Source organism: Silurus meridionalis, chromosome 28 (genome assembly GCF_014805685.1).
Source record: "Silurus meridionalis isolate SWU-2019-XX chromosome 28, ASM1480568v1, whole genome shotgun sequence".
NCBI lineage: Eukaryota > Metazoa > Chordata > Actinopteri > Siluriformes > Siluridae > Silurus > Silurus meridionalis.
Window position 1 is genome coordinate 12039149 of NC_060911.1, and position 21021 is coordinate 12060169.

Genomic DNA, 21021 nt, shown 5'->3' on the forward strand with positions numbered 1-21021 from the left:
TTTGTAGTTGGCTTTTAATATTAATTACAGCCCAAATCCATCCTCAAAGTTCTTGAAGTCCTCAGTAATATATAAAATGCACGATACAGCATGCTGGTTAAGAGAATATCCAGATGTTAACATATAACTTTGTTTTATTAACATGTCTATTTGAAAATACTTTGTAGCGTCTGGCACAGGTCATTTAGATTTCATGTCCCAGGCATTCCTTTTTAACCTATGACATCTTCACCTCATTCAAAAGTTGAAACTTTTATTGGGGGTGGTATATCCGTAAAGTGTCACACTCCCCCTTTCAAAGACACGAAACAGGCCCAAACCCTGAACTCTTGTTGAGTTCACAAATACCCTCTAATTACACACACCCACACACACACACCACTCCAGAACGTTTGGATTTTACCACAAGACAGATAAACCCTATGCAGGTTCTCTGTTTGACCTCATAGGGACCCTCGACCATAAACACCCACACATACACATGCACACACACACACACACACACACACACACACATGATACAATAAAGCGTTTCTTTTTCCAATTAAACAAAATGAATAAGATGCTCCACATCCAACGACATTAATCTATACTTGTATGTATCTCCTTTATTGTTTATAGTTGTACGCTAAAGGTCCTATTAATGTAACTCTATTAATGTGTCTCTTCTATTAAGGCTTGATTGACTTGACAGAATTATCTGTTCTTTACTTTCCCGACAAGGGTGCATTTCATTTATGGATCAGAACACGACACTGTACTAACATCTGTTATACGTTAATTACTGGTCCCAGCACGTTAATGTATACCTGTTCTAATGCTGTATGTCCTTTTAAGGCCTGATGTCAGAATGTATACAAAATTATCTGCTCTTCACTTTCCTAAAGAAAGTGCATTTTGTTTAGTGTTTTCATGTTTCCTTTTTATCAGAACACAATACTGGAGTAACATCAGTTACACTTTGATTACGAATCAATGTATGTAATGCCTTTATGGTGTCATTCCTTTTCATGTTTAGTATCCAAATGTCCACAAAATTATGTTACTTATTTCCCAAACAATGGTGCATTTTATTGGATCACAAAAGTCACCATACCGTCTTAATAAACTTCAGATAAAACTTTAAAGTTTTATAGTCCAAACCACACCCACAAACACATGAAACAAAGGGAAGTTTTTCCCTCCAAAATTTCAACCCATAGTATTAGCCGTTCCCCCATAGATGGGTGGAGTTCGAGACCTTTAAAATGTCACAAACACCACCAATCGTTGGTCAGACGTACGAAACAGCTTGGAAACGACTCCCTCTTCCTTCAAGATCTTCCGGCAAGCTTCACTTCCAAGAACAACCACTGCTCTGATCTTCAGGAGAACCTGGAAGAACATCTGACCCCACCCTAACTGGCTCTTCAAAGATTTCCTTTTCGCATCCGGACTCTTGTGCAACAAGCCAATGCAAGTAACAGTTTCCTTTACCAACGAATTTAGATGCGTATTTTAAGTCTTATTGAATCTTAAGGTGAATTTAAATTCCTGTGACGATTTTCCAGTTAGAGTGTGCTTAATTTTGAAGCTTAAGCATTTCCATCCCTCCTCTTTCCTTTCTCTTGTTCTTCTTGTTCCTTTCTCTTCCTCCTTTCCTAGTTTTAACTTTCGTTTATTTTATTTTTATTTTCGTTTTCTTTATTTCTTTTGTTTGTTTGTGTAGCTAGTTTATGTGTGTTTGTCTCATTTATTAAACGCCATATTTTTCACAAGTGATCGTCTCTGAGTACGTTCGTAAATGCAAAGTTCCTGCAACATCCGGTCTGAACTACATGCTCTTTTAATTTAATTTACGGTATAAAGTAAAATGGGGTTACGTCTTTCTTGGCCAGGGAGATACCTCTTTTATATAATTAATATAAAATTATACTGTCTGTTTGCCGGACGAACAGACAAATAAGTGTAATGTTAATTCCATTACTGTCAATTCAACTTAACTTAAATATTTATAATTACTATAAATATTTACCTTTCTTTGCAAGCTAAATTCGCTAAATTCGATTTCTTTTCCTTACAGATGCACCTCCTCGGTAATCCATGCTACAGAAATAATGAAAAACTACAAAGCTGAGATCCATGATGTGAAGATCCATGAAATTACTAAGCAACGCAAGAACTTTGACAATAGATTGGGACTGTAATTAATATCAACAGTCCACTACAATGGCTCAAGACCACAAGTTGCATTTAATTGTCCATCACTGCACACCTTAACAATGATGGAACTGTAACGAATGGACTTTGAGGATAAGGTTCATAATTTGTTTTCTATTATGATGGTGCAAATAACCCAGGACTAAATATTAGATCTTCAACAAAACAATAATTTTTTTATTTTAATCAATTATAATCGCAGGGACCCTTATATGTCAAAAAGAATCTTTCATAGTTTACGCCTGCCGCAGCATTTAAAAAAAAAAAGTTTTGCAATGAGCTCTTTATGCATACATATGAATAGCTCATGTTATCTGACTGAACGGCTGAGGGAAAGAGAAACCTCGGTCTCTGGCCAAGCCTCTTTGCTACTGTATCAGGGGGATGCCATAAATTAAGTCAGAAATGATGCAGTGATATTGTCCAGAGCCAAGTGATTTCCATTTGGCCAGTGCAGCAGCATCGTTTTGTCCTTTTAATTAAAAGATGCAGATGCTAAGCTGGAAAGAAGGTTATTTAGTACAGCGACAGAGATTATACTAAAAAACGCTGAGGTGGATCGGATTTGTTTAATGTTAATTTTCTTGGAACAATTAGACTTAAATAAATGCACTGTATTTAAAGTGAATCATATTCTATTGTTGTTATAATTGTTCAGTAGGGACTGTAGTAAATATTTCAGCGTTTCTGTCTTTTCTTAACAGGTGAAAATCGTGTGAAAACAGCGTACATGTGAAGAATTCATTCCAGTGAGAAAAAATGGTAAAAAAAAACATAGCAAAAACATTTAAAATGTGTTTTTCATAAATTATCTACCAAATTACTGTGGTCCTAATGTCATAATTTACTAATAATATACTAATAATAAACTAATGTGGCTAATTGAGAAGCAACTGATCTTTAGGTATCATAAACTGATTGTTGGTTGAATATTTTGTCATAAGTTCCGATGGGTTGTTCATAAACTTTTCAAGTCTTTAATGTGACTCAGAAGAACGAGTCGTCACAAAAAGTGATTAATTTATTTTGTGATGGATGCGCATGAGCAAAGCTTCGCAAAATCTCTGTAGGTTATGTAGCAGAATTGACTAGTTTACCTTTCCAATCTTCTAGTCCGAATCGTTAGTTTTTTTTTATCACATGACTCCCATATATGCTATGCGGTGCATTATACAGGAAACAGACTTGAATAGTCTCATGAGTTCTGTAGTCTGAGTCATTCGACTTTTTGTCAATTGACTCCTAAATACGCTATGAAGGTGATTAAAGGAACTAAATGAACTAAATGACTCATTCATTTTGATGAACGAGGTTCAATGAACCAAGTTACTAAAATGATCCGATCTTCCAATCACTAGTCAGAGGTTTTCATGCATGCTGATCTTGTATCATTCAGTAGTGACACATTATTTTGAATTGTTGTCAATTGGTGTTAAATATTGACTGGCCACAAGCCTGCAAATATGACCTCCAAAAAGACTTAAGCGAAAAACTGTTAACTCTTGGCGACAAGCTGGAATGGCATTTGCCATGATTTAATTTCTTCTGTTGGACAGAGGCATCTGGAAGGTAGCTGAGGACTGAGAGGTGCAATGATAGCTAACAGTGATGCAGGTCAAGGAAGCAGGGAAGTGATCTGAAATACAGGCTGGTTCTACTGGAATGGCGACATCAAACCTGCCATTGAAAGAGGAGCCCAGTCTGAGACTGAGACAGTAGCATAGAATATATACGAACTGTTTGCAGTGATGTGCAATTAAATGCAACCTGTGGTCCTGAGCCATCTTGTAGACTAATTCCAGCCCAATCCATCCTAAAAGTTCTTGTGTTGCTCATTTAATGGATCTTTTTATTCACAAGTGGATGTTTAGCTCAAGAATGCAAATGGTAACTGAAATGCCAACTGGAATGTAATGTACTCAGGACTACAGGTTGCACTTGATCACCACCACTGCACACCTCAACATTGTTTATCTGTAATATGCACATTTGGTGCCACCCAGATAAAGATGAGTTCCCTCTTGAGTTTGGTTCCTCTCAAGGTTCCTTTCTTATGCCATCTCAGAGTTTTGAGCTTTGAAACAGTTCATTGTTAAAAATGCTATTGAAATAAAAACGAATTGAATTCATGTAAAGCACATCTGCACAAGGGGAAGTCCATCTTGATACAATCCACACTGTTTGCTCTAGAATTCACTCTGTGGCCACTAAACTGAATAGTTGGATCTTCTTTTTAGCACCTATGAGCATCAAGTTCATCCAGTCAAGCTGTCAAGTTGGAGCCTGAAAAAAATAATTACATGTGAGTTGGCACATGGCTGCCTTGTCTCTGTAATGTAATGTACATGTCTGGAATGTCTTTTTGATTCGCTGGGGAAAGTTGTCTCCATCTCTACACAAGTGTGTTCTTTAGTAATCATGCTCATCAAAGACAATAGGGCACAGAGAGGAGCTTGCATAGGTTGTACTATTTGCATCAGACGTGTTGGGGGTCAAAGGACTTGCTCAAGGGCCGAACAGTGGCAGCTTGGTGTGGCTGGGATTTTAACCAACGACCTTCGGATCAGAAGTCCAACATTGTATCCACTGAGCTATCACTTCTCCATGACTTCAAATAAAGATTTTTATAGTCATGATCTATAATCTCTCTGTAAACAAACAGCTCTCAATGCATCCATTTTACACTGAAAAGCTAAATCAACTGTGTTCTATGGTAGAGGGAGACTGTAACATGTCTGTGTTCAGTGTGTTGGATACTGGGACACAAAAGTCAAAGTCAAAATTCACTGCAGAGGACATAAGCAGTAAAATAAGGCATATCCATAATTGGTATCCAGGACAAGCATGAGACAAAACCTGGAATCAACAAAAAATACGATAGTACTGACACTACAGACATTACGGATACTTTTGGCTGGAATTCTATGACTTGCATGACAAGACATGCACAAAAACATACACAACCTGGAGAGAGGGAACAATTGTTGACTAAAGTAATGACATTCACCTCCACTGGGGAGACACAACCTGGCGATAAGATTAATTTTTATAACTTTTAGAACTGCTATTTGCTTGCTATGGCAGTGAATGAGATTTATTAATGATTTCGCTTGGCTTCGAAAACACTTTGTTGTAGTAATATGGCTGTTTATCGTCAAGAATCAGGCAAAATGATACGTTTCAGGATACATGGGTTGCGATGTGATATGTGGCGAAACATTACAATGCTGTTAGCTTGGGATAGTTCTAATTTTAGGAAGAAGATGTGATTTTAGGAAAGTTGTCAATAAGAGCACACCACCGCATATGCACATGATTTAACTAAAACACAGAAGCATTTGCATTAATTACATTGAAAATGACAAACCTGCTAACTTTAAATACACCTACTATGAAGTAGGATTGGTGATGATAATGGTTATATTATTAATATTAGAATTAGTAATAGGCTAGTAGTAGAAGCGTGATCTGAGTGCTAACTATATATATATATATATACTGTATATAGGAAGAGAACATGGTCAGGCAATTAGAAACACAGGTTGTTGAAAGTGCAGTCCCCTTTAACTTTAGGCTTGTTTATATAGCACTATTCTTTAAGCCACAAATGAGGCTTTGTTTGGTTATAAATATGTGGCAGCATGCACATGGATGTTTTTTAAATATATATATATATATATATATATATATATATATATATATATATATATATATATATATATATTGATATTGCATTTTTTGGGAATCGATACAGTATCGCCCAACAAAACATCACGATACTCACGTGTATTGATATTTCTTCACACTCCTATTTTATTATGTTATGTGGAAAATATCTGCAACTATTGTAGCAAAAGTCAATGACAAGAAATCATCTTTTTGACCCAAACCTTAAACTGCTTCAACGAATTTGTCAAAAAATTGACAGAACAACAACAATTTTAAAACTATACAGTGACATGCAGTTAATATATTCTATAAAAGACAATAGCATCAACATCACAGATGAATATTAATCAGAGTTATCATTACTCCTCCAGGAGTATTCTCTCCTTGTTATAAATTAAATTAAAGCTGAAAATTTTTAAATACAATTTCAATGAACAAAATTGGTTAACCTTTTTAGCTATTTCCTTCATCCCACACACTATTTAATGTTTTAATGTCTATTATTATGAACATGCAGAGTCAGTAGGCGCAGTCAAATGTCAATCCTGGAAATGGCATTTCTTCAGACTACCCAGAGTACAATGCTGTCTACAAACTTGCCTGCTTCAGACTAATCAGTTGCCATGGCCACAGCTTACAATATAAAAATACTTTCAAACCACTATGTGATGTGTATACTGCTGTTTGCATGTCTGCACACACACACACACTCACACTCACACTCACACATCACCTACATCGGTACTTGACTTTACTAACACCCTTGTGGCTGATTAACACAAATGTCCACAATCACACTCCAACCTCTAGTGGAACATCTTCCCAGAAGAGTGGAGGTTATTGGAGGGACTAATTGGGGAATGCGATGCTCAAAAAGCACATACCACACATATGACCAGGTGTCCGCAAACTTTTGCCAATATGGTGTATATGCAACTTTCGTGATGCAGCACAATATTGTTGATGTAGATATAAAACAAAAAAGCTCGAAATATTTTTAACTGCCGAAGCAAATATAGAATCCACTAGAACTGGTGAAATCAGGTGAAACCATTGTTAATGTTTTTCAAATGAATGTTCCTCATAAACCAAAGACACAGTTTGCCATTAAGATTTGAATGGTTCTTACCCAGGTTTCCGGTCATCAAGTAAGCGTTGTGAAAATCCTTCATGCCGAGACCGACGATGTGAATGAACTCCTCAATGACCTGCATCAGCTCCACTGCACCTGGATAGATCTGGAACAAAAAAAGACTGAGAATGAGCGAGTGAGAGGAGAAAAGTGGCTTCTGGGAACTAATACTACAATCCTACTTTTGGTCTGGGCAGTGCATTTAGAGTTTTGGGACATTCAATTAGAAACTTCGTTCCTGTTTTTTGACATTTTTGTTACCTAGTGGTTGAAAGGATGCATGAAACTCTAAATAATATGCTTTATTCAGAGTATAATACAATTAGCCCTTACATTTATTTGGTAAAAATTTTATTAAATGAAAAATAAATTAAATTATATGCCCAATTAAAGCTTTGGGAAACAAGTGTGGGCAGTGGGTGGAGCCTGAAAAGAGGCTCAGAATGTAATCAGTAGATTTTCATCCAGTTGATTGCAGTGTGCTTATGGTTTGAGATGTTTTTTTGCCTTCATGTTTTAGTCAGGAGGCACAGCTTGACTTATAATCTGTCCTGGACCTGGCAATGATTTCATTTTGATAATCAATAATTAACACACAACGAGTCAGGCACCTTATAATGCAGCTGAGCAGTGCAGAACCATGAGTCCTGGATTCGAGCCAGAACCGTCAGTCTGATCATGGTCAGAGAAGGCCATTGGCTCTCTTAAGCATTATCTTTGTATCTCCATGGCAACAAGGCTAGTGATGTGCAATAGGAAAATGTAGTGGGGGAAATGACTAAGACAGGCGTCCTCTCGATAAGGACACGGAGTCTTGATGGGTTTCTGCTGTACGGATAATACAAGCAAACAAAGAATACCTTTAAAAAATAATTAAAATAATGAATGAAAGTTCTGTCTAATGGAAGCGAATCCACGTCTGAGTCTTGGGTGCTGATAAATATGGTGGAATTTGAGTAAATTGCATGCACTTTTTGTGTCATTTGTGTGCAACGTGACAAGCCAACAGTAATTTCGGAAGCCAGTGAACTAATGAACCTCACACTCTCTTTGTTTGAGTGCTCTGATTAGGGCATGCAAGTGTGCACATTTATCTATCTAGAGATAACATCGTCTTCTCCTTTCATTTAAATATATAAGATTTTTGGATGAAATGAAAATCTGAGCTTGAGCCTGGGGGTTCCTGGTGTTAGCTGAGTTATCTATAAGGAAAAAAGGAGCCCTCATGCCATAGTTATATAAATCTAAAACTAAAAATATATATATATAAATAAAGAGAGAGGGGGTGGGGTGGGGGTAGGCGGCATATGTGAGCGTTTTATCTACAGTGGACTTGGCACTGTTACTGCCACCATGTGGATTTGCTGAGCATTGAAGCTCCTGGGTCTTTTCTCCCGTTGCTAGGCCACACGCGCCGAATGATTTGCACACTACAGTTGAAGAGCAGAGATCCTTCACCACACACTGAACCCACTTGTTATGCTTTTATATTAAGGCTAAATTCTAAAGCCCTCACTTACATTTTTATTTTTTTCAACTGTCTCACGTTACATACCCTGTTTAAACTGTATAGTGTTTGTATTTATAGTGGTATTATTTTATTTTCCTAGTTTATATATATATATATATATATATATATATATATATATATATTTTTTTTTTTTTTATAGCACCAGCACACCAGAAATTCCTTGTAAATGCAACCCGTGATACTTGGAAATGAAGATGATTCTGTTCTAGTTAAAAGGCTGTCGTTGATCATAGCAAGGACTCAATACTTTATACATGTCAATGCTGTGTGTTTCTGCGTTAAGATTAAGGAGGTAACACCGTACCCACCTGCTGGGCATCTTCCCATTTTTCTTGGTTCTCCTCCTCCAGTAGATTGCTGATAATCTGAAAAAAGTTCTGAACAGCCACAAACAAAAAATAATCAGTTTTTCAACAAGTCTGAACATAAACGAAAAAAATATATACATCGCTATGTGTATGAATTGTTTGGTGTTATTTATGTTTCTGGTATCCATTACATCTTCTCATTAGTATGTGGGCAGATTGATCTAATTCCACACCATCAGCTAATTTTGTCTGCCCCAACTAACATTAGCCCAAGCTCCCCTCCTGCAGGTGCTCTATGAATAGATGCACACACACACACACACACACACTCACGCGCGCACAAACAAATGACGCATTGCTCCTGCAGTCTAAACAAATGCCATCTTAGGTAATAACGGTGAAAATCCACACCAGTGATTTGTGGAAAGATGGACCTGTCAGGCAATGTCAGCATCAAAATGCACCTGGGAGTTACTGCTGCTTTCAGGTTAGGAAGGGGGTTGATCTTCTGGCAGCACTAAATGTGAGCACTAAATTAAAGAGCATTATGGGTGCTTACTAACCGTGTAAGCACGCTGGCACAAATGTTTGCGTAGACAAAGTCTATGGAGATGGAGGGGCAGATATATATCTCTCTATCTTATCCGAAGAGGCCGTCTCTGCACTGGTGCCTTTGTTTTATACTTGAGTGCTTAATACTCCCTCTGGTGGTAACATGTCCATGTAAACAACGCATGACACACTCACACAAAGGAGGTAATTCGCAGAAAAGAGTCAAATCTCTGATAGATAAATCCTTTCACAGCACACATTTATACAGGCGTGAGGAAACAGACAACAGAATTGGTAAATACTCAAGTTATTATGGCATCGCGCATCGCCCTTGGGAGCCCTTGTGACAATGCGATAGATGGAGATGATCTTACTTCACAGAAACAGAGACTGTGGGATTCTCTTATCAGTAGAAGTGGAATGCTACTGAAATCCCAAAAGCTCTCCCTGAAGGCAGATAGGAGATTATTACTATCCACACTGGTGGAGGTCATTATGAGCAAATCTTTTTTTTTTACTTTATTTTCTTGCTTTGTCCATGTAATGTAATGAAAGTGTAAAGGTAAAGGCATCTTGAGCTGGGGTCAGAGCGCAGACTCAGCCATGATACAGGGCCCCTGGAGCACAGAGGATTAAAGGCCTTGCTTAAGGGCCCATGAGAGAACTCCTGATCAGTATCTCAGAGCCTTTACCACTTAGCTACCACTTCCCCTAAAAGCATAAACATTATACTGATGTCATTTAAAACATCCATCAAATTTATTAAAGCAGAAAATCAAATATTATATGGAAAAAATGTTTTATTTGTACTGGCAAATATTATTGTACAGTGCTGCTGAATTTTCCAAGCTTATGTTCCTTTTTTCCCCAATAGGAATGTTAACTATAATTAAAAATACAGGTTTAAATTAAATATCATAAACTTTATGTTAATTTCATCAAATTCATATTATATTATATTATATTATATTATATCATAATAACAGCTAATTCCTTGCAACTTGAAGTAACATTCAGAAGGAGTCATTAAAACAGAGGACTTTAATACCTTATTTAAAGATAAAATAAGAAAAGTTTGACATGCTGCATTTGTTTAAAGCTGTTTTAAGTGCTAAGAGGAATGAACTCGTCTATTAGAAATTGTAAATATTCATTTAAAAATAAATGATCGAATGAATGATTCATCATAAAAGTATGATTTATAAATCGGAGTATAAAATCCTCATTCTAATACAAGATCCAACCTCAACAGCATCATTACACTCTGCTGTATAGCCAGAACTGTCCTTCTTTTCATCATACAGCACGTTTATTATAGAAGAACTCGTACCTGAACGTCGTCTGAAGATGGTTCGTAGCTGGCCCTTTTAAAAGTGTCAGTAACGTTCCATAAGATTTCCACAGAGGAAAGCAGGTCTCCGGCATAGAAGTTGCGTCTTTGAGTGAGGTCCAGCAATACCTTGGTCACCTGGGACATGCCGTCCCCTGCAAGGTTCCTCTGACCCTTGGCAAGGTGTCCCTGGACCTGAGGAACAAAGCTTTAAGCTTAAGCACACATTTATGAACTATCATACTAACAATTTGATGAATTATTAGTTAGTCCTCAATAATCTATTCCAGACTCCTGGTCTATTATCTATTATCAAGCTCCTGGTCCTCTCCTATTTTGTCACAATGAAATCCTGTGGATAAAACTGAAGAACTTCGAACCACATTTACAGGCAGTAGAGTTCATGAAAAAAGAAGGAGAAGATCATTTTATACTGCTCTGGGCACACAAACCATAATTAAATGAAAACACGCACACGATTGTACAGCGTGCATCTAGGAGACAAACCAAAAGCCTAATAAGCAGATAGGAAAATTGAAGGTTGACTACAATTTAACATGGTTGGAAAATGTTCTTTTTTTTCACTTCCCCGCTGTGAGAGCTGATCTTTCCTCATTGTGGCTTTGCACCTACCGACTGCTGTAAGTATCTGTATTCATTCTGAATGCATCGAGCATAGCTGGGCTGCTCCCAATACGCAACCCCACGGTGATCTAGAGAGCAGCGTCGACTTGTGGTGCCTGTAAAAAGATGAGAGCAAAAAGAAACAGAGAGAATAAGTAAAAAAATGAAAGGGGAAAAGGCTATTTTATGACTGATAGTGCTGCAGAGTAAAAGAGGCAAATAATACAGGGGAGGCAAGTAATATAAGAGGAATACAATGAAGGCAGGAAACAGAAAAGCATAGAAACTGATAGAGAGTGAGATATAAGTGATATTGTGTGGATCATCTAATCCCTTTTTCTCATTTTGACACCTACCTGGCAGCACACTCATCTTTCATATACAGGATACGTATTTGGGTAATTGTGGAACCACGTGCATGACACGTTATAGCGTCACTGCTGCGCTCATCCACGTATACACTCGAATGTTTTTTTATCTTCTTTAGGTCATTAATTCCAAACCATACCTACACTCAACCCCAATTCTAAAACCAGTAACCTAATCTTGTAGTGCCTTTAATTGTTTTTATATACTGTGAAGTCTTTTCTCCACAGTAACCAATCTGCAATGACATTACTACTTATTACTTTAGAAGATTGGAATAAAAGCAAACATTTAACATGTGTGAGGTGTCCCTCTGGGTAAAATATACATGTCTATATTCATAATCCTAACAGTAAAAGTCCGGTTTAAAAATTTTAGTTGAGCTTGCACTTAAAAGCTAAAAAGATTTAGCCATCCCATCATGTACATCAGAGCAATGCCCGAAGAAGTGTGTAGTGGAACCTATAACCTACTGTAATACAGGGAATATCTCCCTGATGAAATGCCATTACTTTGCAGGGAATGTATGTACATAGAGTACATTCACAAATAGAGGCAATTTAATTTTCAGTTCATCTCCTGGGAATTTTCTGAAACCAGAAAAAAACCTAAAAACTCTGGGGAACCTCACCAGGACACATTCGACAGAAAGTAACCTGGATTCAAGATGGAACTGTGGACCATGGGGTGTGAGTTGGTGGAGATAATTGCCCCACCACAATGACTCCTTACAATGATTTGCAAGTGAGGCATGTTGTGAGGTAACTTTTTCATATTCTTAATTATGTGCCTTTGATAAATGTGTGCTCTCAGTTCAATTCTGATCTACATATAAGTAAACATAGTAAATGTATCAATTTTGCTCTGATTTGGAAAATAAATTGACTTATGGTCATTAAAATGTCAAAAAATTCCTCATGGAACCCTTTGCCTTTTTGAAAAGGTTTCGGGTAGCATTCATACAGAATATCACCTCTCACACTCACAGCAAGGCTGTTAATGGCTTCTCCCCAGTACTTAAGAACACATGCAGGGACACTGAATGCTAGAACAATCATACTGTTAGATCAAAGTGGTACACTGTTGGAAGCACAGAGACACCCAGAGCCATTACCCACAGATCAAACTGAACCTACAGTACGAGCGATGGTAAAATTCAGCGATTCACATTGGTGTGTCCAAATAAAAGTGAACGATGTGATGCATCAAATTTAAAAAAGTGCATTTGTATTTTTTTTATATATATATGCATCGGTAAAAAACGGTTAATTTATATATAATTATTAGTAGATGCGCTGTTTCTCGAGCGCGTTCTCTCAGCAACACTGCTGCTACGTGAATATGACGTCACATGAGAGTCACATAGAATACAGATTAACATGGCAGAGGTAGAGCGGTAACTTCCTGCACACACAACAGGAAATGAACGTCTGGTTTTATTTCATTGTTTTTGTATATCATTGTCTTTTTGCACTACAAAGGCGTGTTTGTGAAAGGGGCCATGCGTTACAAGTCAGAAGGCACTTAAGTAAATTGATGATTTGCTCTCGGTCTGAACCAAACAAATAAAAGTGAACTTTCTGTACCATATTGAATTGCATACCATCATGTTTTTTCTAATGCATTGATTCGCTCTGTGTTGAATCACTGCATCATAATAGGGGTGAATCGCATCGCATCAGCAGCTGCTTCATATGTAAGTTTAATGTATCATATCATTGGATATGCATCGAGATGTGAATCACATCAGCCTCAGTTATTGAGATGCGCATCCCTAGAACCTTCTGTGGTTAGATAATTAAACTGAAACGCTGGCCAATGTACAGTAATGTTGGAGATTTCTCGTCTATGTACGTGTAAATCTTCACACATTGAGTAAAAGCATAGTTTGAACGTTTAATCAGCAAAGCAATGAATTGAATTGAATTGAACTTATATCTGTCATTCTCATGATGAACTGATGCTTAACTGATGGCAAAATTCTGCTATACACCATACTATTAAATTATTGTGGTCTAAATTAAGGGTTTTCAGATTCACTGTCTAACCTATTTACAATCACATGAATGGCATTTGCCCTTATCCAGAGTGACTTACCCCCCGCCCCAAATATACACACACACAATGGTGCTGCCTGTCGCTATCAGGTCACTTTTACAGTATGTAATAATTTTCCTTCTCTGTAAAAAGAATCAGGGTTCTTCTCAAAGCTTTCTTTGCCCACGTTTGGTTTCAGTGAGCGGAACAAACTACTTGTTTCTCACCGGTCTCCGACATAAAGAAATGCTTTAAAGCTTAAAAGCTTACCACAGATTCACAAACCCCATATGCACACAGTTAAATCTGCCAGCTCTGTAGCAGTCACACCTGGTTGTTATCTTTGGCTCCAGTCAGCAGTCCTCACTCTGCTCCACTTAGACCTTTATTTTCTCATCCCTGCATCCACTCTCTAGGACACAATAGCAGTGAGCGTGACATGGGAGCATACAAAGTGGCACAATGATGCCAGGATCGTCAATGCAGCCTCAGATAAACCAACAGGTCCGAGGAGAGCAAGAATAAAATGAAGAAGCAAAGAATCAAATATCACAATTTCTACAAGCATTCAGGCCGTTTGCTTTGACACTCGAACCTCATTGTTGGTGCATCCTGTTTCCATTCAATACGTTTTTACAACATGATTGTGTAAAGGAACGGTCCAGGAGAAAGGAACTCCAGTCCTACGAAACACCGCACATTCCTTCATTCATTTTGAACAAGTTTAAAACGATGATTCTTCTTAGAGCTGTCCACAAAACCAACCGACTTATAGAGAGAAGAGCTTTAGGTAAGATGTCAGCAAGGGAAAACAATTTGTATTTATTCTTGATTTCATATGAAGGAAATAAGGCCCTACTTGACTATTCTATTCCTGTGGTGGAGCAGGGTGTTGTTCGCATTATGCTGTGGGGATTTATATTTTACCAGCAAGTACTCCAATATTCTGTCTGGACTGAAGGAAAAATGAACGCAGAGCTTCTTGAATAGAAGCTGCAGGACTTCAGACTGGCTCAAAATGTTCACCATTTAAGAAAACATTCACCCAAATATTTTAGGAAAAGTACTGTTCTTGAGTGATCAGTTTTACTAACTAAGAACTAAAACAACTAAGGTATTAAAAAAAAACATTATTTTGCAGAAAACACACTGATCAAAATAAGAGAAAACCACTTCAGATACCTACCAATCATTGGTGTTAATCTGGCACCTGGTGCTAATTTCCTTGATTATCTGTCAACCCCTATTTAACTGGCAGCCTAACTTCCAGTTTCACTGACTCTGCAAGATGGTGGGCCGTTCTAAAGTGACTGAAAGCCTCCGGCAGCAGGTTGTCCAGATGAAGGCCAAAGGGATGACTCTATCAGCCATAGCAAGACAAGTTGGTCGTTCCAAATCTGTGATTTCAAGAATATTGAATCTTTACAACATCACAAACTCATTCAAGTCCGCCAAGAAGGCTGGTCGTCCACGGAAGACAAATACAAGAGAGGACAGGATACTGCGGAGGATCTCAATGGACAATCGTTTCCACACTGCAGCTGGATTTGCTCACCAGTTCAGCGCTGAACAGGGTAAGGATCTGTCTCGTCATACAGTGTCTCGACGTTTAAGAGCATTTGGACTGAAAGCCCACTCTGCAGTGACCAAACCTCTCATTAGCAGAAAGAATCAAAAGGCTAGACTAAGCATGTTGTGTGGACAGAGGAGAACTGGTCCAAAGTTCACTTCAGTGATAAAAGCTAGTTTAATATATTTGGGTCCGATGGGAAACATTATGTTCGGCGACAAACTGGAGAAAGACTGAACCCAAAGTGTGTAAAGAAGTCAGTGAAAAGTGGAGGAGGAAGTGTCATGGTTTGGGGCATGTTTTCTGCAGCAGGAGTTGGGCCTCTTATACAGTTACATGGCAGAGTGAATGCAAATGTTTATCAGAACCTTTTTCAACAACATATGGTTCCTTTCCTGCGTTCATCACCCAATCAGCCCGCAGTGTTCATGCAGGACAACGCTCCATGTCACACAGCAAAACAGGTAAAGCAGTTCCTTGAAACTGAAAACATTGAAATAATGACATGGCCTGCCCAGAGTCCTGATCTCAACCCAACAGAGAACCTCTGGAAAATGCTTGGCGACAAAGTTATGGCCAAGAAACCCACTACAGTCACCGAACTGCGGAGGAGACTGGAAGAAGAGTAGACCAAAATCACACCAGAGCAGTGTGAGAGACTAGTGCTGTCCTGTGGCTGCAGATGTGCTGAAGTCATTCAGAGCAGAGGCCTGTACACTTCCTACTAATTGCTGACTGTTGTAACCTTCAGAAAATTTTGTTGGAATCTTTTTCCATGCTACAGTCATTGTTGTTCTCTAATTTTGATCAGTGTGTTTTCTGCAAAATAATGTATTTTTTTTAAATGCCTTAGTTAACTTGTGGAAAAGGTGTTCTGGTAGCATGGTATAGACAGGACAAAAACTCCTTCAACTGTTGAGCAGTGAAGATAACATTATTTCAGAATTGTTCAATTGTTTATAAATTGTTCTCTAATTTTGATCACCAGTGTGTGTGTATATATATATATATATATATATATATATATATATATATATATATATATATATATATATATATATATATATAGGTTATGGGGGTTATGGGGAAGAAATGCAAAACATCAAATTGCTTGTCGTTTTTTTATTTACACAGTTTATTATTATGAACATTTGTGAACATCAACAGTTTATCTTTTTAAAACTATTTAAAATAAAATTAAATGAAAAATGTAATTAAATTGTTTACATTTGCTTGACCCCATAGACCCATATACAAGTGTGTGTGTGTGTGTGTGTGTGTGTGTGTGTGTGTTCCTTCCATCCTTTACTCATTCACTCCCTCGATATGTGGAATTGTCAGGATTTTAAAAGAAATTCCATAGCCAATTCCTGATTAATAGCTAATGCTAGCGTTTACATGCATGCAAGTCCTTTCTTTACTCGGATATAAAAATAAAATAAACTCCACCAAAAAATTTTTTTTAATCATTGAACATTTGTTTTACTGATGCACCAAGTATCAAATCAAGCACCAAAATCCATCATAATGCAAACATCCGGCAATTAAAACCGTCCGTGTGGAAACATAGCAAAAGTTCCATTTGAGGTCCTGATGATTTCCGTAATTTAAAATACCATATTTACTATAAAACGTCCACAAGAATATTTTATCTTCATGATCTACAGTATGTTGAGAGTTTTACTAATAATAACCATATATATGCATAAAGCATCCATATTTGTCCATGTCAATTTTGATTAGAGTATTAAAAAATTTTAAAGTATTATTTTATGGTAAATTTAGAACAGATAAAATGCGCAATTAAGTTGCGATTATTTACAAGTTAAATCATGTTAATTAAGTGATTAATCACGATTTATTATTTTAATTGACTGACAGCCCAAATATCTATCTATCTATCTATCTATCTATCTATCTATCTATCTATCTATCTATCTATCTATCTATCTATCTATCTATCTATCTATCTATCTATCTATCTATCTATCTAAAAATATTAGGGGTGTACCTTATTTATATTTATATTTATATTCTGTAATATAAATCTAATATGTAATCCGTTAATGATTTAAAAAAGCAAATGGAAAACCAATTAAATAAAAAAATAAACCCAATAAAACTACAGAGAAAAGAAATGTCATTTCGCAGCCTAAATTCCGAGCTTATCATGTATTCTGCAATGGCTGTGCTTCATTGTATATTTATTGCACAGAGCAGACGCGCTGAGTGCTGCTATGATAATTGTTGTTTTGCCTCAGGAATCCAATCACTTAGGAGAAATCAGCCAATGACTAAACACGGTGTTTGATAGGTAAGAGCGACTAATCAATAGCACTTAACACGGTTAAGATAAACAAACCAAAACACAATCAAAATATAAAGTAAAGACATGAATTCTAAAACCGAAACGTTGAACAAAATTAAAATTGCAAAAGCATTGTCTAATGACGGGATCTGATGAAGGAAGCCATCATCTACATTTCAGTTTAACCTCTGGTTCCCCCACATTCTTTCTTCATTTTAAAGTGGCAACATTAGTCTTTCCAAATCAATCGTAATCTTGATGTTACACTAATCTAATGTTACTTTGATGGGATTCAAAGTTTGAATTATAAATAATAATTAAAAAAATTATTCTGATAAAAGAATTGATACACTCTGAGCACAACTGAATTAAAGTAAAGGACTTAATAATAATTTTAAAAGACTTTATAATTGCTTTCCTGATTTGGATTTACACTTATGTCAAATTAAAATTTTCTCCATACCTGTGGCATTGGGTGGGCATCTATTGAAGGCTAATTCTCCAGATGGCGTTCTCCTCCACAACATGGAGACTGCATAGTCCTCAGGACAGATCTCATAGGGAGCTACACAGGAGCAGAAAAACAGCCATTATTTCATACGGCATGGTGATAAAACCAAATGCAGTCATTCCAGTCCATGTACAAATACACACTTCTATATGTGCTGTATGGAGTATCAGTAAGTGATTCTACAAAATATAGCACCAAAAAATATACAAATCTGCCATTACTGATTACAGTGGTTTTAATAATTCACTTTAAAACTACATTATTGTATCAACACTTTTTGCTTTCATTAGGATTATGGACACATTATATTATATTATTATATATTATTATATTTTTCCGATAGACATTGAAATAAATATTAATCCACTGCAGATACCGTATGGCTCTTCAAAAAGCCAAATAATTATCTTCACACTCTGTTTTCATTCAGCGTTCTTCATGCTCCTGTGGGCATAACTGACTCCTAGTGCTTGTTGTCCATGTGGTTACCTGGGCAACGCTGCTCACTGCATTTGTGGACCTCCTCTCCGTTGCCCTCGCACTGTTGCCCTGTGACAGCTAGGCCTTGGCACACCCGCACACGCCGCTGCCAGCCTCCATCACACGACTTTGAACACCCACTCCATGGCCCCCAAGGGTTCCACTGGCCATTTGCTGATACACACACACACACACACACACACACACACACACACACACACACACACACACACACACAGGGCAATAAGAAGACAGCCGCCATCTTCCTCTGTAATATACTGTATATCAGGGCTGCACATTTTTCACAAAATTCATCCTTTCTAGAATAATTGGATTTGACCTCTATTGGAGATTTGACCTCTACGCAAACGCAATGCTGAAGAGCAGGACATTTGTTCCGGAAGTGACATACACACAGTTACGCAGGCAAAGGTATAGCGCAATGAACGCACATTCATTTGTTCACGTTATGAATTTGACTCATCTTCGAAGTGGCGTTTTTTTTGTTTTATGACTTCCAGCTTACACAGGAAAAAAAGCTGTTTTTTTTCACCCCTAAATTTAAGTCGTAAAAATCATGTGTAATAAAGAGATATGCATCCTTTTAATGAATGAGAGGGTTTTGTGGCTATAACGCGGGCAAATGTGGCTATAATTTCACTCACTTCAGCAATATTAAAATATGTTTTATGATAAAAGTTTAAACGTCTGTCAGCATAGTTTACAGCGCTTTAATGAATAGCATAAAATCCTGCATTAAAAAAAAGATAGCTTTGCGTTGGCACCTTGGTAAATAAACCTAAAAGGTATAACATAAGCATGTTAAAAGAGATTAATTGATTTATCTGCACTTTTCTTCTTCTTCTTAATGGATAAAACTGCAATAATTTAGTGGTTGTACAATAACCATACAAGGTTTTGTTTCCTACACACTTATGTATATATTTTTTTATATAAAAGGAGTGTTTTTATGGTTGGTGGTTTAAGGTGGTCACATTTCCAAGAACACATGAAGTATACATTCGCTACAAAGATCTTGCTTCCCTTTCAAACTCGATCTGTTACAATAGTCAATGCACGTGGCATTAACATGATCCGATTCCATCACTAAATGCTGTGTATTAATGAATATATCACATGTTTGAAAACTTACTTTATCGTTTCAACTTTCTTCATAATAAACGCAATATAACAGCTCTGCTTTATTAAACATAACGTGTTGAATATAATAAAAACTTATTGTATATTGTTTATTATTCCATAATACGATGCCAGTTTTGCTACCTGGCAACAGAGTGACCTGAGATTATTAATAAAAGCCGTAAATGAGCACTTGCCACATAACCAACCTTAATACAAATGATACTACACAAGATACTACAGGTCAGCCTGAGAATTGAGAACGCTTAAGGCAACAAATAATAATATAATAATTTTTTTGTATGTTTAAATTTTTTCTTTAATATTGAGCTTGAAAGTATCACTATATAGTTTTAGCTCATTTTCAATTTTGAGGCTCTTTTATTTGCAGAGCTGTCCTTCACTTTCTACTGATAAATAATCATAATAAACTGGATACAAGGACACATTCGACTTCATTGAGACTTTTACATCATTTGGCAGACACCCTATTCTGGAGCAATTTACTTTCATTTTTCATTCATCCAACTAAGCAGCGATGAGGTTAAAGCCTTTGCTCAGAGGCCCTGGAATGGCGGCGTGGCCTGGCTGGGATTGAACTCACAATCTTCTGATCCGAATTCCAATGCCTTTACCACTGAGCTGTCATTTTCAGATGTAAAAGTAAAAACTTGTTTTTTACCCGTGCACTCGGGGTTGTGGCACTCTCGGCTCTCGGCCCAGTGGCCACGACACTCTGAACCTCCATGAGCAGCAGCTGAGCACTGCCTCTTTCTCTGCTGAGTCCCATTGGCACAGGTCACTGAGCAATCGCTCCATGCACTCCATTCCTGCCACTGACCATCCACTGCAACCAAGGAGACAAAACGTTAGAGATTATTCTGTTAACTTTGGGTTATTTTTTATTTTTTTGACATAACAAAAAACTTTCATGGCCTTCTGTATTTATCCAACATCTGTTTACTATTCTCTATACTCTATTTGTATAATTCAACTGCTATGTACAGAAAATGTTTCTATTATTAGCATGATATTGGTGGTGTTCAGTGAATTCTGGTCAATTAGATATTCTGTATACATTCATATAGATGAAGTCTGAATAGAATGCATAGAAAATTTGGGTGAAATTAATGATTCGTATTTATAAGCGAAATTACATTTTCAATTCAGTTTTGTTTGTATGATGCATAAATTAATGCTTATAAGTTTGCAGTGGTGTAATAACTTAGAGTAAATGTACTTTACTTCATTACTGTACTTAAGT

General features: G+C 37.0%; 1 protein-coding gene across 3 annotated transcripts in view; it reads right to left on the minus strand.

Annotated features, from left to right (window-relative positions):
• The window catches only part of adgrb3 (adhesion G protein-coupled receptor B3), a 187947-nt gene that overhangs the window by 61419 nt on the left and 105507 nt on the right, over positions 1-21021 (minus strand). For all 3 annotated transcript variants that reach the window (XM_046843055.1, XM_046843054.1, XM_046843053.1), the window contains 7 exons: positions 20440-20604; positions 18627-18791; positions 18090-18191; positions 11355-11461; positions 10722-10916; positions 8840-8908; positions 6998-7106 (listed from right to left, as the gene is read on the minus strand). In XM_046843055.1, coding sequence (XP_046699011.1) covers positions 6998-7106; positions 8840-8908; positions 10722-10916; positions 11355-11461; positions 18090-18191; positions 18627-18791; positions 20440-20604 — 912 coding nt within the window. The remainder of the gene's footprint in view (positions 1-6997; positions 7107-8839; positions 8909-10721; positions 10917-11354; positions 11462-18089; positions 18192-18626; positions 18792-20439; positions 20605-21021) is intronic.